Raw genomic sequence first — 24,829 nt, 5'->3', positions numbered from 1 at the left:
GTCACACCAACCCTTCAGAAAGAAAGGCTTCTAGCTCCCTTTGAGACTGAAAATACACACAAGATAATTAGTGTGCCAGTTGGAAATAGGGTGCTAATGTACTAGTGGGAAAAAGGGACATCAGGTTAAAAGTGGTATGGAGAGTGTCATGCCATGCAATATATGTCTCTCACTATATACACTTCTATTTGTAATGCCCAGAAAAGAACTATCAGTGTTACTGGTTACCTGTGGGAGGGGGCATTAAATGTAACTTTTATTCTTCTATTCCTTTACAGTCTTCATTATTTTCTGTAAGTTTCGATAGTGAGAATGTACTTTAGTAATCAGAAAAACACTTTGATGAGATACTTTAATGAGAAACCATTTGCAACAGGAATTTGGCACTTTGCAGAGGACTTGCTGGCAGTTGCATTGAGTGTTTTATAAGAGTGTGTCTACAATGATGACCGGAGCATTTGTGTGTGACTCTGGGCAATCTGCAGACTGAAGTCCACATTGCAAAGTCCACACAGGAGTGCCCTCTTCTCCTCTGCTCTCCTCAGCTCCTAGTTTCCAAATCCTCCCTCTGCTAGGGGAGGGATTCAAAGTGGCTAGCAGATTAGGGAGTGGGAAAATGCTTGGAAGAGTCTTGCTGTTGCCAAGACAACTGCCCACAAACAGAATGCACAGTTTGGACCGTGTCAATTTCCACGAAGCAAGTCAGTACAGGTGTCACCCAGGTCTCACTCTCACAGAAGAGCAGAACTGACGAGCACCCAGCATGGCTCTCATCTTCTAGGAAATCTCACGTTTCCCGGTTACGGAACATTCTGTTGGTGAGGGAAGGGATGAATGCTGGCATTAATCCTAGAACCAGATTGAGTCTTTTTAATGACCTCCCCTCCTAGACTGGGGAAAGAGCAGGCTTTTTTTTTTTTTTGTTTCTTCTCAAATAAAGGGCCAAGCAAAATAATGGGTATCAGAGTAAACATGAGGTGATGTTTTGAGTCACTAGTCGGGTACACACGATCCACTCACATATCCAAGGCCACGCATGGTCCTGTGTCCCCTGTCTGCTGTGCCCTGAAAGTGTGTTCTGTGGAATTTGAGAGGTTCTTCCGCTCTTCCAAGAAGCTTTGACTCACCATTGCCTTGTATCTGTCCTTTCCTCTTGGCTCAGCTTGTTCCCTGCTTAGGTAGTACACTTTCAAGAATCCTGTTGGGAACAGTACTTAAAGTGGAAGGAGGAAGGCTAGACTTTGTCTATGGTTTCTTCTTGAGAACTAAGAAAACAGAATCACCTGCCAGACTTGGTGACACGTGCCATGCCTGTAATGCAAGCACCTAAAAGTGGGAGCCAGGAGGATCGTGAGCTGAAGGTTATCTGGGAGTGAGTGTGTGTGCGTGTATGTGTGCCTGTGTGTACACATATACATGACAACTGGGAAGGTTTCACAATCACAGGGAAAGCAGCAGGACGGCCCCATCCACTGCTTCAGTTGCTTCAGGCCCTGGCTCTCTTTTCCACTGAACTCAATGTTTTTGTTTTATTTTTCGAAACAGGGTTTCTCTGTGTAGCCCTGGCTGTCCTGGAACTCACGCTGTAGACCAAGCTGGCCTTGAATTCAGAGATCTGCCTGTCTCTGCCTCCTGAGTGTTTGAATTAAAGATATGTGCCATGACTTTCTAACCCCTCGGAACCCTTGATTAGCAGGTCAGACTCTGTTCATAGCTATGCCCTTGTGAGAGGGCTCATCATCATCGAAATCATTTTGTTCTAGAGCCTTTATCAAAACCTTATGCAGCTCATTGGTAAAATAATGCCCAGCCAGGAGGTGGGAAGGTCTGGAGTTCAAGGTGATCCTCAGGTACATAGCAAGTTGGAGGCCAGCCTGAGCTACATCACAAAATCTTGTCTCACAAAATTAAAAATTAAATAAATAAGGCACAGCCAGGCCTTCTGGTGCACACTTGTATCGCCAGCTCCTCTTGGAGGCTGAAGCAAGAAAGTTGAAAGTTCATATCACAGCACAAAAGAAAAAAAAAAAAAAAAAGGAAAACAAAGCATAATATCAGACCTACTTCAGGAATCCTGAACCTTCAGATTTCATGTGAAGCTATATTTCTGCTGTTCTGAAACTCTTTAGGAATGACTTATTAAGAAGGGCCTTGGGGGGCCGGGCGTGGTGGCGCATGCCTTTAATCCCAGCACATGGGAGGCAGAGGCAGGCAGATTTCTGAGTTCAAGGCCAGCTTGGTCTACAAAGTGAGTTCCAGGACAGCCAGGGCTACACAGAGAAACCCTGTCTCGAAAAACCAAAAAAAGAGAAGGGCCTTGAGATGCCTAAGGCTGGGTTCCCTTTACCAGGTTGTTGATAACTGTGTGTAGTTATAGAGGCTAAATCGTAAGTCATAAGCCCTGGAGAGGAGGTGCCCCATGGAAGGTGGATGACAGCATGAGCATGAGGAGAGCTGGGAGACCAAGAGGAACTGGGATGTGTGCCGTGCTGTCAGCTCCAGGCCTTGGGAGGGTGTGTTTGTCTCTCCTCCGAGAAACCAGCAAGGGCCATTCATAACACTTGGAGGCAAGGACTTTATCTTCATTTTCTGGGATGGAAAGGTAACCCATTTATGAATGTGCAAAGTGAATCGCAGAGGCATATGGCCGTGCCAGTTGCAGAGGTATGAATGTAGCTCTGCTCACCCCAGGCCTTGCCTTTACTTGTCCTGGCATACCATTTGATTATAATGTCCCCGTGAAGATTTAAGTGTGAGAGCTTCAAGCGTCATCCCGTATTGACTCACAATGAGGAGATGGTGGTCTAGAAGACAGTGCTTGTGTTCAGAGTCAGGTGAAGCACAGCTCAGAAGTGTGTCTGGTAGATTATAGCGATGTCTATCGTCTTCTTTGAGTCTGAAGAGTTAGGAACATTGTGTTTCACCTGGAGATGGAAGGGACACATGAGTAAGGGTGATGACCTAAATCATCATCAAGGGATGGCTGAGGAGAAAACCCTGCACAAATCAAGGACACCTGAGTTTGCCTCTTTGCTGCCAATGGTTGTTCTGCGACTATGTGAACACAGTGCTTATGAGCTTAGCACCTAAAAATCACTAGCTGGGTGCCCATCTTCACCCCTTCCTGACCATGTTTTCTTGAATGGAAAAGGCTGTATGTCCAGCTACTTTGGATCCCAAATACACAGAAATTCTAGTTCATTCCGTGAATCAAACCCAACGAATCTCATTATGTTTTAGAGAGGTAGGGATTTAGACAGAGATCTGGGGCCTGAGTGAATGTTTAAGTTTGAGACAGGATCTCTTATATATCAAGCTACCTCACTATGTAGTGGAACATGCCTTGAACTCTTTTTTTTGTTGTTGTTTGTTTGTTTGTTTGTTTTTGTTTTTTCGAGACAGGGTTTCTCTGTATAGCTCTGGCTGTCCTGGAATTCACTTTGTAGACCAGGCTGGCCTTGAACTCAGAAATCCGCCTGCCTCTGCCTCCCAAGTGCTGGGACTAAAGGCGTGCACCACCACATCTGGCTGCCTTGAGCTCTTGATCCTCCTGCCTCCATCTCCCAAGTGCTGGGAATATGGTGTGTGCTACCACACCTGTGGGAAGTGGATAAAGTCCTGAGTGAATCTTAGACCTCTTCTGGCCTCCACAGGCACCAGGAATGAACATGGTGTACATACACACATCCAGCCAAAACACCCATGCTCATAAACTTAGAACATGCTAATCTTGCCCCAAGGCGACAAGTGCATTCACATGTTTGAGTACCAAGATAAGAAAAGTCTGTCACTAGGTTGGGGGATGGGGTGCTTGTCACTATTCTGGGCTTGAAAAGAATATTCTATTTTTTTTAAAGGTCATTTTTTTAATTAGGTATTTTCTTCATTTACATTTCCAATGCTATCTCAAAAGTCCACCCATACCCTCCCCCCAACTCTCCCCCCACTCCCACTTCTTGGCCCTGGCGTTCCCCTGTACTGAGGCATATAAAGTTTGCAAGACCTATGGGCCTCTCTTTCCAATGATGGCCGACTAGGCCACCTTCTGATACATATGCAGCTAGAGACACGGGCCTGGGGGGTGGGGTGTGTGTGTGTGTGTGTACTGGTTAGTTCATATTGTTGTTCCACCTATAGAATATTCTATTCTTGGGGGCTGGTGAGATGGCTCAGTGGGTAAGAGCACCCGACTGCTCTTCCGAAGGTCCAGAGTTCAAATCCCAGCAACCATATGGTGGCTCACAACCATCTGTAATGAGATCTGACTCCCTCTTCTGGTGTGTCTGAAGACAGCTACAGTGTACTTACATATAATGAATGAATAAATAAATAAATAAATCTTTAAAAAAAAAGAATATTCTATTCTTGAAAAGAATAGCAGCACCTGTGTCATGCTGGACTATGCAGGTGTGTGTGTGTGTGTGTGTGTGTGTGTGTGTGAGAGAGAGAGAGAGAGAGAGCGAGAGAGAGTGTGTACGAGTGAGTGTGTTTGTATGTGTGCATGTGAGTGTATGGGAGGGTGTGTGTGTGAGAGAGAGAGAGAGAGAGAGTGTGAGTGTGTGTATGTTGCTGAGAATCAAACCCCTTTACTACCCCATCTTTGAAACCAATTCTCAGTGCTATAATTCTACAAAAATGGACAACTTGCTCAGTTTAGTGTGTGAAGAGTGACTTTGTTTGATGACTGGTTTTGTTAATTTGTTTTTGAGACAGTCTTACTGTGATGCCCAGACTGAGGCTTTGAGCCAGGTCCAGTGGAAGCCTTGTCTTTTTACGTCAGTGAGAGTCTGGATGTCTCAGGGAAACGGCCCATTCATCACTTTCTACTATTTCAAAGCTGAGTCTACACCTGGCCTGGGCGTCTGCATTAAAAGCAGCTCGGTGAATCACCCTCTAGTGTCAGGTCAGACACTAAAAGGCACTATTTATAATCTTGTCAGGAAACCTAAAGACAAGGAAAATGAACGTGGCTTTGCCAAGTCCCTAGACTGAGTTGAAGTGCAGCCGATCCTAAGCATCGCTGTATCTGAGAGTTACCCAGTTTGAACACTTGTGTTTCAATGCTGAAGATCTTATAATTAGGGGGAACCTTCCTAAAGAAATGTAAAACGTAACTGGATGATGGTGGCATGTGCCTTTAATGTCAGTACTCAGGAGGCAGAGGCAAGGTGATCTCTGAGTTTGAGGCTAGCCTGGTGTATAGAGTGAGTTCCAGGACAGCCAGGGCTACACAGACAAAACCTGTTCAAAAAAAAAAAAAAAAAAAAAAACCAAACAAACAAAAGCAAACAAACAAAAACAAACCAAACAATCAAACAAAAAAAGAAATGCAAAACTTACATCGGATGCAAACCTTGTTCAGGGTCCATGGGACCTGAAGTATTATTAGTTTCACCATAAATCCACCTCTGCTTACAGAACTTTTTTTTTAATTGTATTTTATGTGTAGTTGGATGCTTGTTTGTGTGTGCATTATATTTGTACACAAGAAGGCCAGAAGAGGGCACTGTAACCCATGGGCCTGGAGTTACAAGGTAGTCATGGGTCACCCCGTGTGGGGGCTAAGAACTGCTCTTAACTTCTGATCCATCTAATCAGCCTTTTTAGGGAGCTTGTTAAACATTTAAGGATAAGATGAGCTCCATAGCATAAGCCTGCTTCATGCTTCTCGGAAAGCTGAGGCAGGTGAATGATTTGAAATTAAAAAAAAAAAAAAAAAAAAAAAAAAAAAAAAGCTAGCCGGGCAGTGGTGGTGCACACCTTTAATCCCAGCACTTGGGAGGCAGATGCAGAGGCGGGCGGATTTCTGAGTGCGAGGCCAGCCTGGTCTACAAAGTAAGTTCCAGGACAGCCAGGACTATACAAAGAAACCCTGTCTCAAACAAAACAAAACAAAACAAAAAAAGGCTAGCCTGGGCAACATAGTGAGAATCTATCTGAATAATAGTAAGAATAACAAAGATTCCAGGACCCATTCTAGACACCAGGCATTCTAATTCAGTGTATCTGGGTCCCAGAAAATGCATTTTCTCTCTCTCCTACTACCCCAATTCAACCTTTTCCCATAACTCCCTGTCTGTCTCTATATCTCCTTTTCCTCCTCTTCTTCCTCCTTTTCTCTTCTCTTCCTCTTCCTCCTCGTTCTCCTCCACCTCTTCCTTTGCATCCTCTTTTTTTTTTTTTTTTTTTTTTTTGAGACAGGGTTTCTCTGTATAGCCCTGGCTGTCCTGGAACTCACTTTGTAGACCAGGCTAGCCTGGAACTCAGAAATCTGCCTGCCTCTGCCTCCCGAGTGCTGGGATTAAAGCCGTGCGCCACCACGCCCGGCCTTCATCCTCTTTCTTCTTATTTATTTGCTTTTGTTTAAATGGTATCTCCTGTAGCCCAGGATAGCCTCAAACACCGTATAAAGATAAAGGTGAAGTTGGCCTTGAACTACTGATTCTCTATCTACCTCTAAAGTGCTAAGATACAAATAACTTTTTTTTTCTTATGGGTATCCTGGAATACACTATGTATACCAGGCTGGCCTAAACTCATCGAGATCTGCCTGCTTCTGCCTCTGCCTCTGCCTTTGCCTCTGCCTCTGCCTCTGCTTCTCTGCCTCTCTCTCTGCCTCATACTCTGCCTCTCTCTCTGCCTCTGTCTCTGCCTCTCTTCCTCTGCCTCTGCACCTCTGCCTCTCTGCCTCTGCACCTCTGCCTCTCTGCCTCTGCCTCTCTCTCTCTGCCTCTGCACCTCTGCCTCTCTGCCTCTGCACCTCTGCCTCTCTGTCTCTCTCTCTGCCTCTGTGCCTCTGCCTCTCTTCCTCTGCTTCTGCCTCTGCCTCTCTTCCTCTGCTTCTGCCTCTGCCTCTCTACCTCTCTTCCTCTGCCTCTCTGCCTCTGCCTCTCTGCCTCTGCCTCTCTTCCTCTGCTTCTGCTTCTGCCTCTGCCTCTCTGCCTCTGCCTCTCTGCCTCTGCCTCTCTTCCTCTGATTCTGCCTCTGCCTCTCTGCCTCTCTTCCTCTCTGCCTCTGCCTCTCTGCCTCTCTCTCTGCCTCTCTCTCTGCCTCTGCCTCTCTGCCTCTCTTCCTCTGCCTCTGTGCCTCTGCTTCTGCCTCTGCCTCTCTGCCTCTCTTCCTCTGCCTCTGTGCCTCTGCCTCTCTGCCTCTGCCTCTCTACCTCTCTGCCTCTCTGCCTCTGCCTCTGTGCCTCTCTGCCTCTCTTCCTCTGCCTCTGTGCCTCTGCCTCTCTTCCTCTGCTTCTGCTTCTGCCTCTCTGCCTCTGCCTCTCTGCTTCTGCCTCTCTGCTTCTGCCTCTGCCTCTCTTCCTCTGCTTCTGCCTCTGCCTCTCTGCTTCTGCCTCTGCCTCTCTTCCTCTGCTTCTGCCTCTGCCTCTCTGCCTCTCTTCCTCTGCCTCTGTGCCTCTGCCTCTGCCTCTGCCTCTCTGCCTCTCTTCCTCTGCCTCTCTACCTCTGCCTCTCTGCCTCTGCTTCTCTGCCTCTGCCTCTCTGCTTCTTCCTCTGCTTCTGCCTCTGCCTCTCTGCCTCTCTTCCTCTGCCTCTCTGCCTCTGCCTCTCTGCCTCTCTTCCTCTGCCTCTCTACCTCTGCCTCTCTGCCTCTGCCTCTCTGCCTCTGCCTCTCTGCCTCACTCTGCCTCTCTCTCTGCCTCATACTCTGCCTCTCTCTTTGCCTCTGCCTCTGCCTCTGTCTCTGCCTCTGCCTCTCTTCCTCTGCCTCTGTGCCTCTGCCTCTCTTTCTCTGCTTCTGCCTCTCTGCCTCTCTGCCTCTGCCTCTCTGCCTCTGCCTCTGCACCTCTGCCTCTCATCCTCTGCCTCTCTGCCTCTGCCTCTCTTCCTCTGCTTCTGCCTCTGCCTCTCTGCCTCTCTTCCTCTGCCTCTCTGCCTCTGCCTCTCTGCCTCTCTTCCTCTGCCTCTCTACCTCTGCCTCTCTGCCTCTGCACCTCTGCCTCTCTGCCTCTCTGCCTCTCTCTCTCTGCCTCTCTCTCTGCCTCTCATCCTCTGCCTCTCTGCCTCTGCCTCTCTTCCTCTGCTTCTGCCTCTGCCTCTCTGCCTCTCTGCCTCTCTTCCTCTGCCTCTGTCTCTGTGCCTGTGCCTCTCTGCCTCTCTGCCTTTGCCTCTCTACCTCTGCCTCTCTGCCTCTGCCTCTGCACCTCTGCCTCTCTGCCTCTCTCTCTCTGCCTCTCATCCTCTGCCTCTCTGCCTCTGCCTCTCTTCCTCTGCTTCTGCCTCTGCCTCTCTGCCTCTCTTCCTCTGCCTCTCTGCCTCTGCCTCTCTGCCTCTCTTCCTCTGCCTCTCTACCTCTGCCTCTCTGCCTCTGCACCTCTGCCTCTCTGCCTCTCTGCCTCTCTCTCTCTGCCTCTCTCTCTGCCTCTCATCCTCTGCCTCTCTGCCTCTGCCTCTCTTCCTCTGCTTCTGCCTCTGCCTCTCTGCCTCTCTGCCTCTCTTCCTCTGCCTCTGTCTCTGTGCCTGTGCCTCTCTGCCTCTCTGCCTTTGCCTCTCTACCTCTGCCTCTCTGCCTCTGCCTCTCTGCCTCTCTTCCTCTGCCTCTGTGCCTCAGCCTCTCTTCCTCTGCTTCTGCTTCTGCCTCTCTGCCTCTCTGCTTCTGCCTCTGCCTCTCTTCCTCTGCTTCTGCCTCTGCCTCTCTGCCTCTCTTCCTCTGCCTCTGCCTCTGTTCCTCTGCCTCTGCCTCTCTGCCTCTCTGCCTCAGCCTCTCTGCCTCAGCCTCTCTGCCTCTGCCTCTCTGCTTCTGCCTCTGCCTCTCTTCCTCTGCTTCTGCCTCTGCCTCTCTGCCTCTCTGCCTCTCTGCCTCTCTGCCTCTCTACCCCTCTGCCCCTCTGCCCCTCTGCCTCTCTGCCTCTCTGCCCCTCAGCCTCTCTGCCTCTGCCTCTCTGCTTCTGCCTCTGCCTCTCTTCCTCTGCTTCTGCCTCTGCCTCTCTGCCTCTCTGCCTCTCTGCCCCTCTGCCTCTCTGCCTCTCTGCCTCTCTGCCCCTCCGCCTCTCTGCCTCTACCTCTGCCTCTGCGTGTTGGGATTAAAGGTGTGTGCCACCATATCTGGCCAGTTTATTGTCACAGAATACTTCATCACGTTTTCTTTGTAACTGAAACATTTCCCTACATCCCACTACTTACAGGTTAACATTGTTTTGTCTAAACAAATGGTGTAAACTATACAGAGAATACTTACCTTCTCAGGCTGAGAGTCCAACTGGGATTCAGTTGTCCCAGGTTTCTGGTCTTCTTCCTTCCTTTTCCTTCTCCATAACCATTGACATTGGCACAGCTGTCTGACTCGTAGGCATTGACTCTGAAGAGAGCATGACTGGTTATCATTTCAGTTGCTAGTACACATTTGATTATCTTTCATATCTCATGTCAAGAAAATAGTGCTTTATTTTCTTACCCCTCTCCCCCTCCACCCTTCTCTCTTTAAGGTAATCTGGCTGACATAAAATTTTCAATATAGGCAAAGCTGGCCTAGAATTCCTGGTCTGCTTTCTACCTCCCAAGTTCTAGGATTCTAGAAAAATCCTCATATCTAAGGAAGACACTCGAGAGTGGAGAGAAGGAGTTCACATTAAGAAAGCACCTTAGGGCTGGCGATATGGCTCAGCAGTTAAGAGCATTGGCTGCTCTTCCAGAGGTCCTGAGTTCAATTCCCAGCAACTGCATAGCAGCTTACACCTGTCTAAAACTCCATCTCTAAGAGTTCTGACACCTTTATACAGATACACATACAGGCAAAGAATCAATGCACATAAAACAAAAAAATATTGAGAGAGAGAGAGAGAAAGAGGAAGAGAGAGAGGGAGAGAGAGAGAGAGAGAGAGAACCCTCAAGAAGCCAGGGGTGGGGTGGCGGCAGCTGTGTATGCCTTTAGGGAGACAGAGGCAGGTGGACCTCTCAGTATGAGGCCAGCCTGGTCTACAGAGTGAGTTTCAGGATAGCTGAGGGCTACACAGAGAAACCCTGTGGGAGTGATGGGATAGCACCCCTTGTATGTGCCCAGTGCTTCTCATATGGGAGAGATCCCAATTACCTTCCATAGCCACAGGCAAGGCAAACACCCAGGAGCCCTATTTTACAGATAAGGCAGCTATGGACTGGAGAAGTCAAAACCATTTTCCTCAAGCCACTCAGCTGGTGTTTGCTTTCCCCATTGCTATGCTGCCTTCATTGATGAAGCCTGGAACCCTGTGGATCAGTACACACTGGCAAACTTACCGGGCACGGGACTTCAAAGATGACAAACACTATAATAGCCGCCCCACCAAGCAGGAGAGTAACAGCAATCAGAGCTTTGACTACAAGACTCCATTTCTGCCTCCTCTTTAAGGACATGTCTATTTCTGAAAGGAAAGAGGGAAGGGGAGAAAGGAGAGAGGACATGAGCAGGACTCACCTTGACGTGAACTTCTCCTTGCTCACCGATTAGTCAGGGGCAACCTTACTCAGAGACAGAGACTGAATGACCATTTAGGGCTTAGAATCAGGTGGGTAGCAACATGGGCTCTTCTCTAGCCTCTGTTATGAATGAGTCACCTTCCCTTGGATTTGGGGTTCTCCATAGTCATGCATGGCTGATTCTTGTACTTCTCTTGTGAAGAAAAGACTTGAGGTGCACAAGGCGTGCTTAACCCACCATTCCTAGTCAGTCCTCTTGAAGATCTCAACATTAAAAACAAAAATCAGGGCTGGTGAGATGGCTCAGTGGGTAAGAGCACCCGACTGCTCTTCCGAAGGTCCGGAGTTCAAATCCCAGCAACCACATGGTGGCTCACAACCATCTGTAACAAGATCTGACTCCCTCTTCTGGAGTGTCTGAAGACAGCTACAGTGTACTTACATATAATAAATAAATAAATCTTAAAAAAAAAAAAATCAGGCGGGAGAGATGGCTCAGTGGTTAAGAACATTGACTGCTCTTCCAGAGGTCCCGAGTTCAATTCCCAGTGGCCACATGGTTGCTCACAACCATCTGTAATGGGATCTGATGCCCTCTTCTGGTGTGTCTGAAGACAGTGACAGTGTACTCACATACATAAAATAATAAATAATAAATTTTCTTAAAAAATTATAGGGCTGGAGAGATGACTTAGTGGTCAGGAGCACAGGCTTCTGCTTTTCTTTTTTCTTTCTTTTATTTTATATATGTGAGTACACTGTAGCTGTCTTCAGACACACCAGAAGAGGGCATCAGATCCCATTACAGAAGGTTCTGAGCAACCATGTGGCCACTGGGAATTGAACTCAGGACCTCTGGAAGAGCAGTCGGTTCTCTTAACCATTGAGTCATCTCTCCAGCCCCCCACAGGCTTCTTTTCATGAGGACCTGAGTTTGGTTCTCAGGGTTCACATAACAGCTATCTGTAACTGTAACTCCAGTTCCAGGGGATCTGGCACCTCATACAGACACACATGTAGGCAAAATACTCTTTTTTTTTTTTTTTTTTTTTTTTTTGGTTTTTCGAGACAGGGTTTCTCTGTACAGCCCTGGCTGTCCTGGAACTCACTTTGTAGACCAGGCTGGCCTCGAACTCAGAAATCCGCCTGCCTCTGCCTCCCGAGTGCTGGGATTAAAGGCGTGCGCCACCACGCCCGGCGTAGGCAAAATACTAATGTACATTTAAAAAGTATTTTAAAAATCACATGTCCTTCCATCTTTAGCACTGAGAAAAGAAAAATAAATAAAAAAAAAAACACAAAAAAGTCACCTTTATTTCAGTCCTGGTGATACACGCCTTTCATCCTAACACTCAGGAGGCAGAGGCAGGCAGGTCTCTAAGTCCAAGGCCATCCTGGTTTATTTAACTCAGGGCTACATAGTGCAACCCTGTCCCCAAAAGAAACAAAACCAAACGTCACCTTGGTCTTGGTCTTGGTTTTAGGAGGACATAGGAGGAACAAAGGAAAGTTGTTATTGCTTTTGAATCATAAGCCAGATCCAGGGCAGGAGGCTCACATGCATTCTGCTATTAAATAATCTCACATTTACTTTTCTATTTGTATGAACCAAGGATATAACCTAAACTTGAATATTGCAGAATTTGAGTCTTGACCAATTTAGGAAGGGAGAGTAAAGATGAAAATATGTGGTTAGTTGGCAGCAGCTCTGTTAATAATTGCTTAATATCGAAATATACATCTATACTCTAAGTGGCTGGTATCATGGACCAGTTCGATTTACTCTGTCTTCAATTTTGGCTACAGGTGAGTTCATTTTCTTGAACAACCTTTTTAAAAAGGGATTTACTATTTTTATCTGTGTGTATAATATGTGTGCCTGTGTGACTATGTGTACCATGTGCATGAAAGTGCCCTCAAGTGCTGGGGGTCGGGTTGGGAGTATCAGATCCTTTGGAACTAGAATTGCACATTGTTGTGAGTTACCTGAGGTAGGTGCTGGGATCCAAAGCGGGTCCTCTATAAGGCATCTACGAGATGGTTGTTATTCATGGAGCCATCTCTCCATCCCCAAGGTAAAGAATTATTGACTGGACCAAACTATAGATGTATCTGGGAACTTTCTATGGGGAGGTGTTTTTTCCCCATTATAACATGGAACAATTTTTAAAAAGATTTATTTATTTATTTATTTATTTATTTATTTATTTAATGTATATAAGTGCCAGAAGAGGGCATCAGATCCCATTATTGGTGGTAATGAGTCACCATGAGGTTGATGGGAATTGAACTCAGGACCTCTGGAAAAGTAGCTAATGCTCTTAACCTCTGAGCCATCTCTCCAGCCCTCAAAACCAAAGAGGTTTTACTTTGAGACAGGGTTTCTCTGTGTAGCCCTGGCTGTCATGCAACTCACTCTGTAGACCAGGCTGGCCTTGAACTCATAGAGATCCACCTACCTCTGCCTCCTGAGTGTTGGGATTAAAGGCGTTCGCCACCACCATCACCACCTCCTGGCAAATCGATTTTTTAAAAAATCTGAATAACTTTTCAACCTCCAGGAAATTTCCAGGCGGCCTAGAGTAATAGTGGAGCTAAAATGCCTCTTTTTCTCCCCATTCTTGCTTTACCCTACTTAGTGTGTACCTTGTGTTAAAGGGTTGGGAAAAGCCCCAGTGCTTGTGGCTTCATCTTCTTTACTTCTAGGAGTTGTGGAGGAGGTAGTGATGGGCACCATCTCTGATGAAGCAGATCTGTCCTTAGCTGAGTAGACCGTGCATTGTGAGATTCCTGGTAAAAAAGCTACAAAACAAAAAAGAAGCACCGATGATGGACAGCTGCAGGCCAGCACCATCCTGCCTTGGGTTTACCTGATAAAACCCTAGCTCGACCTGCTTCAAACAGCATTTCTTTTTTTGTTTTTTTCGAGACAGGGTTTCTCTGTATAGCCCTGGCTGTCCTGGAGCTCACTTTGTAGACCAAGCTGGCCTCGAACTCAGAAATCCACCTGCCTCTGCCTCCCGAGTGCTGGGATTAAAGGCGTGTGCCACCATGCCCGGCCAAACGACATTTCTAACCATGCCCCCCTTGATCCTATGTCCATAGGTTTTAGGTGTAGGTACAGAATAATGCCAAGAATAAATGAGGCCAGAGATACTAAAAAGAGATATGGATTAAATCCCCTGGAGGCCTTTGAGTAGGACCAGAAAGAGTGAACCATGCCTTACTTGCAGTCATCATAATAATAAAGGTGGAGGGTATATCACTTCTGAGAGTCTCCTTCATTAATAGAGGCAGTGCCAAAGTCCAGGCAGGGAATGTGAAATGCATTTGCCTGAATGACTGCAGCAGGTCTGTATAGTGGAGGCCCGTCAACCAATCTGAGAAGGCAGTGAGGAAAACAAGAGGAACTAGAAGGTGGAAAGGCACCCAGCTTCATGTTCTCCTCAGTTTCATTCATTTAATATTAAAGAACCAGCATCTTATTATGTGCCAGGCACTGCCTCAATATTTTATATCACATGGATTCAAAACAGCAAGAGAACAAAGAGGTCAGGGATCAGGGCAGAAGCAGAGATGTCGGTGACTATCGTAGATTTTATGGCTGGGTGTAGTGGATATGCCTATGGTCCAGCCCTGTGGAGGCTGAGGCACAAAGATAACCTTGAGTTCAAGGCCAGCTTGGACTACATAGTGAGTACCAAGCCAGTCACAGATCAATAGCATGACCTCTCTCAAAACACAAAACAAAAAAGTTATTGTTTATTAGGATAAGTGCTACTTAAAAAATTAAAACCAGGGTTGGGCATAGTGGTACACACACACCTTTTGATCCCAGCACGTGGGAGGCAGAAGCTAACCTGGTTTACATAGTGAGTTCCAGGACAACTAGGGCTACATAGAGAGACTCTCTCTTAAAAACACCAAAACAAAATACAAACAAAAACTAGAACAAGAAGCTAGTTGTGGTAACTCATACCTGTAATCCCAGCACTGATGAGGCTGAGGCAGGAGGATTACCAGGAGTTCAAGGCCATCCTGGGCTACCTGGTGATTTCTTAGTCAGTCTGAGCTACAGAGTGTGAGAATCTGTCTTAAAAGTCAAATGTAGGAATGGGAGAGATGGCTTGGTGGTTAAGAGCACTTTCTGCGATTTGCAGAGGACCTAGGTTTAGTTCCCAGCACCATATTAGGCCACTCGTAACTGTCTATTACTTCTGTTCCAACCTTCTTCCAGCCTCCCCTGATATACCTGTGATACACACACACATACACACACACACATACACACACAGGCAGCCAGACACACATAAAGTGAAAATAAAGCTTTAAAATTCAAAACCAATAACAACAAAATCCCAAACCCTGCAAGATAAAGTAGTCTGAGTCGTATTCATAGACAGAAGTTGGGCAACCTGCCTCTCTGAGGTTAGAACTGATCCAAGACTTGAGGGAAGTAGTTTAGGTAGAGAGAGGGGGACAGTGGGAGGGGGAAAGCCCCCAAGGCAGCGTGTGTCTGATGAGTAACAGTTGCAGAGAAGCAGTGGAATAGCCAGCAACTCGCATGGAGCAGCCAGGGAGGAGGTGGGGGGAGAGAGGATCCGAGGCTCCAGGCTCTGTGTGCCAAGTTAAGGGATTTGGACATAAAGTTCTGTTACAAGGTTTTGAGTGACCTTTTTATGGGGAGAGGAATTATTACTTTTTTTTTTTGGACAGGTTTCACTCTGTAACCTAGCCAGGCCTCCAACTCACAGCAATCCTCCTGCTTCAACCTGTTAGGTGCTAGGATCACAGGTGTGAGCCACCATGTCTAGCTAAGCTTCATTTCAGTTGATCACTCACTGGTCTGCTGTGTTAGAAATGGACCATCGTGGGATGAGGGTAGAGGCAGCATGACCTGGTGGTGGCAGCAGATTTTGGGGACAGCAGATGAGAGGTGATGGGATTCAGACTAGGGATAGAAGTGAGGAAGAACAGATGCAGTCTGGCCATGGTCTGCAACTAAGAGGGCCTGCTAACAGAGTGGACCTAAGCAAATTCACACCCAAATCCGGTTCAGTTCCTCTCCAAACCCTTACCCCTTCTTATTTAAGACAGGCTATGACTGTGGAGCTCTTACTAGCATTGAACTCCCTACGAACCCAAACTGGCCTCAAAAACGAAGTAAGACTCTTACCTCGGGTTCCCAACTACTGAGGTTGGTAGGTGTGTGACCAAACCTAGTCTTCTATTCCATTTTAAATTTTATTATTTACTGGGGGTAAAGGTGTCTATGTGGAGATCAGAGGACAGCTTTGTGAAGGGGGTTCTCTCCTTCTACCTTTATGCAAGCGCTAGGGAGACGGGTTTCTCTGTATAGCCCTGGCTATCCTGGAACTTGCTCTTTAGACCAGGCTGGCCTTGAACTCAAAGATCTCTCTGCTTCTGCCTCCCAAGTGCTGAGATCAAAGGCCTGTGCCACCACGGTCCCAGTGCAGTGAGTTCTCTTAAGTAGTATCATGTATGTTTGAAGAGAAACAAGACTCACTTTGGATAAGTTACATGACTTCAGGGTTTAGGTTTTCTTGTTTGTATTATGGCTGTAATAAAAAATAATCACTGTATCTATTTCTCAGGAGTGTTGTGAAGATCAGAAATAAAGATAAGAAAGCAAGTAGGAAACTGTTTTTCAGGCTGGTGAACTGGGTCTGAAAGATGAGGGGAAGCCTAGAGATTGTCTAAGCAAAAGAACTCTGCCTGGCAGCCAGAGGGATTATGGCACACTACCAAATCGGCCTCATCTGTCAGTGTAGTATCATTACTGAATGAATGTCTGTCCACATTGGCAGTTCATTCCTTTCAGACCTTATCAACTGAGCATCAAGGGTAGAACGTGTTTGAAAATATAGTTTCTTTCCACTGGGCAGTGGTGGCGCACACCTTTAATCCCACCACTTGGGAGGCAGAGGCAGGTGGATCTCTGAGTTTGAGGCCAGCCTGGTCTATAGATTGAGTTCCAGGACAGCCAGGGTTACACAGAGAACAACCCTGTCTCCACCAAAAATGAAAAAGTCACACAAGAAGATATTTACACACTCAGCACTTGGAGGCAGAGACAAATGGATCTTTGAATTTGAGGGCAACTTGGTCTACAAAGTGAGTTCCAGGCCAGCCAAAGCTATACAGTGAGACTGTTTCAACAAGCAAAGAAACACTTATCAAATGGATGGGCGTGTGTGGCAGTGCACACTTGTGATCTCAGCAATCAAGAGGTAGAGGCTAGGGAAACGGGAGTTCAGGCTTATGCTCAGCCACATAGTAAGTTGAAAGCCAGTTTCAAAGTGACAAAACAAAATCAGATAGGGTGTTTGATCTTTCTGTGTCCTATTAAAAACAGGTCTCCCAGCACTTGAGAGGAAGAGGCAGGCAGATTTCTGAGTTCAAGGCCAGTCTGGCCTACAGAATAAGTTCTAGGATGGTCAGGGCTACACAGAGAAACCCTGTCTTGGAACCCTGCCCCCCAAAAGAAACCCAGATAGATCTCTATGAAATCTGAAACCCTGATGAGTAACTGGAAAGCTACTAAATATAAAATCTGAGAAATTGGAACAGGAAATATAAACTATAGTGTAAGTTCTTGGCCCAGTTCCTTTTATGTTGCTGTGAGAAGACACAGCTGACCAAAGTCAGCTTAGCTTAGAAGGATTCGCTCTGTCAACTGGGCTACAGCCTCAGCCCCTGTCTTATGTTTCTTCTCTGCATTTTATGTTTGGTCCATATCTTGCAGTGACTATCTGTGTTGTTAAAAGTTTTCATCCTTAAAATTCCAAATTCTCACTTTACTTTGAGGATATTTTCATTGATATCATATGAATATATTTTAGACACCTTCCTCTGTGGACTGATGTCATCCAGTGTGGCGACTTCAGAGTGCATCTCTCCTGTATTCTTCTAAGTCTGACCATTTATTTATCTAGTTTCTACTTGTAAACTATGTGAGATCTATTACATCTTGGTGGTTTAATGTGATTTAAATTCAGAATGGACATCCTCAGGTTTGGAGAGAAGGTTTGTTTTAAAAGTTCATTTATAAGATGGTTGTTTTGGGATTTGTCATCATGGGTTCCTAAGAAGTGAATGGTGAATGGTGAATGATTAGGACCAAACTAACCTGCATACATCCATGTGGTCTGTTTACACACCTCAAATAGTCTACAGTACTGGCTCCGATTCTGGATCTCAGAACCTCTGCTTTGAATGAGCATCCGGGAGGAGGAGGAGGAGGACTCTTCCTCCTGGAAGGAGCTCAAAGCCTGGAGGCTCCCCCAAGGCAAATGCTCTTAATAGTGCAGGTTGGTCTTTGGCATCTTTCCTCCCTGTAAACCCCTGTTTTCCTGGTTCAGAATTTCCAACAGCTAATGTCCTTAATGACCTCAGGTCCCACAGTACATAGAATGATACAGTACCACTCAGAGAACTGCAGTCTGGAAAATGACTTAAGGCCAGTACTGTGATCAGGGTAAGAGGAAACAAAGGTCCAAATGAATTGACATTGAGTTTTCAGAGCCCTCGAATCTGTCATTATCAGTGGTAGAGTTTAATTAACTAGTTAGTTGGGTTTTTTTTTTTTTTTTTTTGAAACAGGATTTTGTATAGCCGAAGCCAGATTCAAACTTGGTATGTTATATAATGGGATTACAGGTGTGCTCTACCATGCCTGGCTTTTAGCAGATTTTTTTTTTCTAAAGGATAGTAAAGTGAATGAAACGCTCAAGTCATGTAAGGATAAACGCTTTATGGCTCTTGGGCCATATCCTGAGAAAATGGCTGCCCACTTGTTTCTCAGTCTCTAGTATAGCTTCTGAAAGTTTATTTTTCCATCATTCTGCTTGTGATCTTTCTACTCCCCTCACCCAGGGTTCTCTGAAGTGCTGAGTGTCATTTTTCCAACAGTATAGCAGCAAAGTCTAGGGGAGAGCTTTCTATGCTCATCCACTGGCCAGAAACTACTTGACAGAAAGAATGTGTAAAGGAAGAGAAGGGAGCTGGAGAGATGGCTCAGCGGTTAAGAGCACTGACTGCTCTTCCAAAGGTCGTGAGTTCAAATCCCAGCAACCACATGATGGCTCACAACCATCTGTAATGAGATCTGATGCCCCTCTTCTGAGGTGTCTGAAGACAGCTACAGTGTACTTACATATAATCAATAAATAAATCTTTTTAAAGAAGAAGAAGAAGAAGAAGAAGAAGAAGAAGAAGAAGAAGAAGAAGAGGATGAGGAGGAGGAGGAGGAGGAGGAGCAGGAGGAGGAGCAGGAGGAGGAGGATGGCAGAAGTTGAGATTGAGAACTGCTGTGTTGGGGAACACGTGGTGTAACTATGAGTAAGAAGAGGGGCCACCGCCGTGGTGCTGAACGAGCCACTCATGCTGTGACTCTGCTTCTTGGAATTCACTTTCTTGATAAATAGCAGGTGCATAAGAGGAATATGTAAGGACATCGTTTGTATTAGCAAGAGAATAGAAAGACCCAAAATTCCCATCAGTGGTGAACTAGGGGACTAAACTGCAATGTAGTAGATCACCATTCAGAGGAATGAAGCTGGGCTGCTTAGCATGTTCAAGGCCTTGAACTCAGTATCTGCATCCCAACTACATGTGAGTCACATTGGTGGATAAGGACATGGGACAAACCCACGCATGTGGGTATACAATGGGACTCTGCCTGTGCTTTTCACACATGCAGAGGAGCTGCGGTGGGGGCTCATGCCTGCCATTCCAGCACTTCGGAGGTAGAGGGAGGGGTTTCAGGAGATCAAGGCTAGCCCTGGTACATAGCAAATTAAAGGATATCTGGACTATATGAGTCTTTGTCTCCAAAGTGTTGGGGGGAGAAAATATATACACACCTATATGTGCTTTCTTTGAAAGAAAATACAGTAATAGTAGTTCCTTCTATCCCAAGGGAGAGGACTGGAGGGCTGAGAGACAGGAACAGGAAAGAGGACTGCCTTTCACTATAAATATGTTCTGTTTGTAAATTCACTGTAAAAAATAAACAAAATTTATAAAATATTGTTGTTTTTTTAAAAAATTTGTTGTTGACAGCTCTAGCTGTTCTGGAACTCACTATGTAGACATGGCTAGCCCCAGACTCACAGAGATCTGCCTGCCTCTGTCTCCTGAGTGCTGGAATTCAAGGTGTATACCCCTTACCTGGCCCACAAACTACTGTTAAAAGAAGATCCACCCACTGGTGTGGTGGCATTCACTTATAATCCTAGCATTCAGGAGGCAGAAGCAAATAGCTTGCTGCAAATTTGAGGGTAGCCTGGTCTACATTAGCAGTTCTAGGCTAGCAGGGGATATATAGTGAGAACCTGTATTTAAAAAATATTAGATCTTATGAATATTACAGCTGTAAATTTGAGGCTATCCTGGTCTACATTAGCAGTTCTAGGCCAGCCAAGGATATATAGTAAGAACTATATCTATATCTATCTATATCTATTAGACCTTATTAATATCACAGGAGACTAGGGCTAAAAGGGGTCTTAGAAATTAGAAATATGAGGCCTGGAGCCAATGAGTTGGATCAGTGGATAAAGGCACTTGCCACCAAGTCTGAAAACCAAAGTTTGGTCTGACTCCCAAAGTTGTCCTCAGCTGTCCTCTAATCTCCATACATGCCCGTGCCCACACATGTGCATGCACACACACACACACACACACGATAAACATATAAGTATAATTTCAAATTCTCATTAAAGGAATTAGAAAACTGGTTCTCAGAGAGGACACCAACTTTTTCCCCCAAGGGGAGAACAGGGCGTTTTATTGCGGCTTTGGCTGCTACTAAATAAACATGGACCACCAAGGATGTCAGCTGAATGTGAGTGCCAACCTACCTCTGTCAGCTCTCTGATCTCACTTTACCTGTTAGAAGGGATCCATTCTGAAACTGAGATGTGGCTCTGAGGTGACATCTTGGGGAAGCAGTGCTGTTTCTAGGAAGATCAGTAATGACTGGCAGGTTCTTCATAATGTACTTGACCTTTGGCCTTCTCTCTGAATATACAAGCTGGACTGTCACTCTCCTTCCAGAGCCAAGACACCGCAGGGTAGCTATGGGCTGATTTTGGATGAATGGGGTCCCTTTGGTATCTGTGTGAATTTCTAGAGGAACTAAGCAGAGAGATAAAGTGAGTTCTCAATCTGCACAGTGCCCAGATAACCCACTTTTATTCCCGACTCCTGTTAAACTCCACGGCTGTACTTTGACCCCCTTTGGTTCACTTTCTCCCCCATCTGTGTTTATGGTACTAACTGTGCAGGCCCTGCCCTTCTTCATGCAAGGAGTCCCATGGAGATAAGTGACTATAGTGAGTTCAGCACAGGGAAATGCAGAGAGGGCTGAGCGCACTTCCTTCTGTCTCTTCATCCCCATCTGATTTATATAGGCATGCATTAGGTGTCAGGTTAATATACAAAATCATTCCAGACAACCTCCTGAGGAGGTATGTATCTTTAAAATAGCATATTTGAAGGGGGCTGGAAAGATGACTCAGAGGTTAAGAGCACTGTCTGCTTTTCCAGAGGCCTTGAGTTCAATTCCCAGCAACAACATGGTGGCTCACAACCATCTATCCTAGGATCTGATGCCCTCTTTTGGCATGCAGGTGTACATGCAGATAGAGCACTCATTTACATAAGACAAATAAATCTTTTTTTTTAAAAGCATATTTGCGATCTGGACTAAGAAATACAGAGATAAGGCATCTTTTAAAGGTTAAAAAGAAAATCCTGGGATGGCAAAGTGGTTTCCCAGAAAGATTTCCATTTTCTACCTCTTACTACCAAATCCTTGTTGCTCCTCACATCCTCTGGGAAGAAGCTGGGCAGCTGTTCCACTTGGCAGCTGCTCTTTCTGAGGTCTAGGAAGGAAAAATGGGTCAGGATTTACTGGGTCCTTTCTCTTTAGAATTCTGCGACAGGAAAAGAGACAAAAAGAGTTCCTGCTTGTAAAACTTAGAACTGGGGAGACCAAGTACTCCCTGAAAGGGACATTAAAACCCATGGCCAAATGCATTAAGTAGAAATTGCCCCATTCTGAGAGAAAGAAAAATGGAAGAGATGTGATTACTAAGTTAATAAAAGAATAACCCATCTATGTTTATTTTATCTGCTTTTCAAGACAGGGTTTCTCTGTGTAGTTATGGCCATCCTGAAAAGACCTGTAGACCAGGTTAGCCTTGAACTCAGATCTGCCCTTCTGTCTCCCAGATGCTGGAGTTAAAGGTGTGAACCACCACTGCCTGGCTTCTGCCTGTTGTGTCACAAGGAGAGAACCTTGAAGGTTTATTATGTACTCCCTTGGATATAGCTCTCTAGATTTCCAAAGAGCTACAGACCATAGTTATTTATGCTTTTGTGGTACATGACTCACAAGGTGTGGGAATTTTCTTTCTTTGTTTTGTTTTTGTTTTGATTTTCTTTTTTCTTTTTTTTTTTTTTTTTTTTTTTTTGAGATAGGGTAGGGTTCCACTATTGTAGCTCTGGCTGGCCTGGAACTAACTTTGTGGACTAGGTTGACTTTAAATGCAGAGAGCTGCCTGCCTCTGTCTTCCAAGTGCCGAGATTAAAAGCATCCTCTAGAGGAATGGCTACGTGGTTAAGGGCACTGGCGGCTCTTGCAGAGGACTAGAGTTTGACTCCCAGCTCCCACACTGTGACTCACAACTGATTCTTAACTCCATTTCCAGGGCATCTGGTGCTCTTTCCCACCCTCCAGTGGCACCAGGTGAATACGTGGTACACAGACCTTCATGCTGGCCAAACATTCACACACAAAATGAATAAATCTAATAAAAAAATTCTTAGCTGGGCGTGGTGGCCCACGCCTTTAATCCCAGCTTTTGGGAGGCAGAGGCAGGTGGATTTCTGAGTTCGAGGCCAGCCTACTCTACAAAGTGAGTTCCAGGACAGCCAGGGCTATACAGAGAAACCCTGTCTCAAAAACAAAACAAAACAAATTCTTTGAAAAAGCATTGTCTACCACATTCAGCTTTAGCTACTAAAAAAACCAAACAAACAAACTTGTTTCACTCTTTAGCCCAGGCTGGCTTTGTTTTGATTGCAATCCTCCTGCCTCCATCTCTCAAGTGCCGGAATTAAGTGCATTTTCTTAATTTGCATAAGTGTGTCATTGCTTATATCATTTTGCCTTATCCTCCAGCTAGCTAATTTTAGAGAAGAAATGTTTAGGAAACTCTGAAAAACAAACAAACAAACAAACAAACAAACTATATTTTAAATAGGCACCTACTACCCGGACTGGGGGAAGCTGTCTTTCAAGCCTCTGCACAAAACAAACAGAAACCCTCAAGTAAGTCAACGATTAGAGAGTAGCTAACAGTCCCATTCTCCACCCCACCCCATCTCACCCCCCCCACTCCCCCATTAACTCTCCACTTAAACTATTTGAGTGTGCCACCTTAAAAATGAAGGTGACATCTTATGAGGGGTCATGGATTTGAGAGCTCTAGGTGAGGCTAATTACAAAACTGTGCTACCAACTCACAGTGAAAGCTGTCTGACCATGCTTTTATGATAATCCATGTAAGCAAGGGAAAAAGAAGGCACTGCATTCCCTCAAGACATCTCATAAAACACATAGATGTCTCCCTGGGCTTACTGTCAAGAGCTATGGGGTAACTTCAGCAAAGGACAACTTGCTGGGTATTGGCTACGTCCCCATCTGATAGAAGAGACTCCAAATGCTTTCTAGGCTTCCTTTTGGATGTTCCAGCATATTGGGCTAGACATGTACTTACCGTTCTTGTTGGAATCATAGGATGCAATCATTAGGCTGAAGACTAAGATGGTATCCATGCCAACCCAAGCTCATGAGCACTCCCGCTTACAGCCTACTGTCACTCTGTCATAGCCCCTTACAGCCTTGCCTCTCGTTGCTTTTACTGTCCTGGAACCGAGTTTCACTCTCACTATCTGGTTCTACCCTGACTATTTTGCCTTGTTTCCTGAAGACCCAGGAATACAGCTGATTGGAGAAAGAACCAAACCTGCTTATTAATGATTGACTTTGGAGGCCTGCCCCGACTTCACCAATGATGCCAACAATGAGAGCTGTCATTATCTAGAGGTTTCCCTAACAGAAAGGTCATCAACACCTAAAGATACGCTTTATATATACTTGCAGATAGACACGTACTCACAGGTATGCTCTCTGATGGAGGCACAGAGGTATATACACCATCATTTAAAAAGAAAGAGGTGCCTATTAACAGGTACAAGTTCTAGGAGAGAGGAAGATACTAGGACAGAATGAGTCAGTGCCTTACGCTGGGGAGACTCAGTACACTGGACTCTAAGAATCTGTACAACTGAGTTCTGGTTCAAGTCTGTTTTGTCACCGTGGGGAAATGACTTGGCTGCTTAGGATCTCAATTTTTCCCTTGTATAAACTGAGGCTCAACCAAAAGATGTCTCAGATTCATTTATAGTTATGAGCATAAGTTCACATGAACACAGGCATACCTATGGAATAGTGTATATTTCCATACTCATGAATAAATGGAAAGAGTATATATAAAACAACTTCCTTATTACTATTGGGTCAAGAGGTTATGAGAAAACTAGATTTGGTGCAAGAGGGATACTATCTGCAATTGGCAGTAGCTGCTATTACATTCCCCTCCCCCAAATTGTATCTCTTAGCAAAGAGTATATAATTATTATTATGCTCTAAAGCCTGAGAGAGAGAGAGAGAGAAAGAGAGAGAGAGAGAGAGAGAGAGAGAGAGAGATCTTCCAATATAGTCCAGACTTTTTTGGACTATACAGAATTCATTCTGCATTCCAGGCTGGCCTTGACTCCTGATCTTGCTTCTGCCTCCCTCATAAGATTGGAGATTACTAGTGTGTACTGCGATGCCTGACTCTGAAGACTCCTGATGACATAGCTAGGTTAGATCATAAAGAAGAAAAGATCTAATTAGGTATTTGTCAGTGTCCAGAGTCTCCACAGCATTCCTATCAACTGCAAATATACTTCACTGAAGCCAACATGGACTTAGCTACACACGAGAAAGTTCTGGAGGCTGAAACTCTTGATTTATGTGATTGATAATCTTATAAAGGGCTGGTTCAAAGGACTTTCAATAAGGGGCTTTGTGATACTATAATCGGATTACACCTTAAATAGCACCCTGTGTCCTGACACATCAATACAGCTTGAAATCTGGCCAAACTAAGCATCAAAGTCTTGGTGGGGAAACATTAATGGAAGGCAGATCTCTGAAGAACAACTTGTTGACTAAAATAGGGAAGGAATCAAGGAAGAGCTGGCCGTTCAGCCTAGCAGCAAATCTTCTCTGGGCCTGCTGTCTTCCTCTGGGCCTGCTGTCTTCCTCTGCCACAGTTGCTCGGTTC

The 24,829-nt window shown here is 45.4% G+C and overlaps 2 protein-coding genes across 4 annotated transcripts in view; one reads left to right on the top strand and one right to left on the bottom strand.

Moving 5' to 3' along the window:
- The window catches only part of Acaca (acetyl-CoA carboxylase alpha), a 275,396-nt gene that overhangs the window by 17,303 nt on the left and 233,264 nt on the right, over positions 1–24,829 (top strand). The window lies entirely within an intron of this gene.
- Positions 339–23,396, bottom strand: CUNH17orf78 (chromosome unknown C17orf78 homolog). Of its 3 annotated transcripts, XR_003837971.1 has the most exons (8): positions 23,213–23,396; positions 21,227–21,313; positions 20,316–20,564; positions 13,050–13,205; positions 10,224–10,348; positions 9,187–9,306; positions 2,788–2,924; positions 339–812 (listed from the first exon to the last, which is right to left on the bottom strand). XR_003837971.1 is itself a non-coding variant. In XM_021178353.3 (7 exons), the coding sequence occupies exons 1-7, from the start codon at positions 23,268–23,270 to the stop codon at positions 2,847–2,849; spliced, it is 873 nt and encodes a 290-aa protein (XP_021034012.1). In that variant the 5' UTR covers positions 23,271–23,396; the 3' UTR covers positions 339–2,846. The 3 variants fall into 3 exon arrangements, 2 of the variants coding, with proteins under 2 accessions (XP_021034012.1, XP_029339037.1); XM_021178353.3 differs by having other exon boundaries at positions 339–2,924; XM_029483177.2 differs by lacking the exon at positions 21,227–21,313 and having other exon boundaries at positions 339–2,924.

The sequence above is a fragment of the Mus caroli genome, unplaced genomic scaffold (assembly GCF_978045245.1).
Source record: "Mus caroli unplaced genomic scaffold, Mus_caroli_1 scaffold_13, whole genome shotgun sequence".
In the NCBI taxonomy this organism is placed as follows: Eukaryota; Metazoa; Chordata; class Mammalia; order Rodentia; family Muridae; genus Mus; species Mus caroli.
The sequence above is the reverse complement of the archived record's forward strand: the minus strand, read 5'-3'. Positions and strand labels throughout refer to the sequence as shown.

What these genes read in the sequence shown, in the direction of transcription:
- CUNH17orf78 (XM_021178353.3), bottom strand. Translation starts at nt 23,270, where the DNA reads ATGGATACCATCTTAGTCTTCAGCCTAATGATTGCATCCTATGATTCC. An exon ending in CAAGGATTTGGTAGTAAGAG is followed by an intron (nt 20,565 to 21,226) that starts GTAGAAAATGGA and finishes CTCTCTGCTTAG; the next exon opens with TTCCTCTAGAAATTCACACA. An exon ending in GAATGGATCCCTTCTAACAG is followed by an intron (nt 13,206 to 20,315) that starts GTAAAGTGAGAT and finishes TTTGTTTTGTAG; the next exon opens with CTTTTTTACCAGGAATCTCA.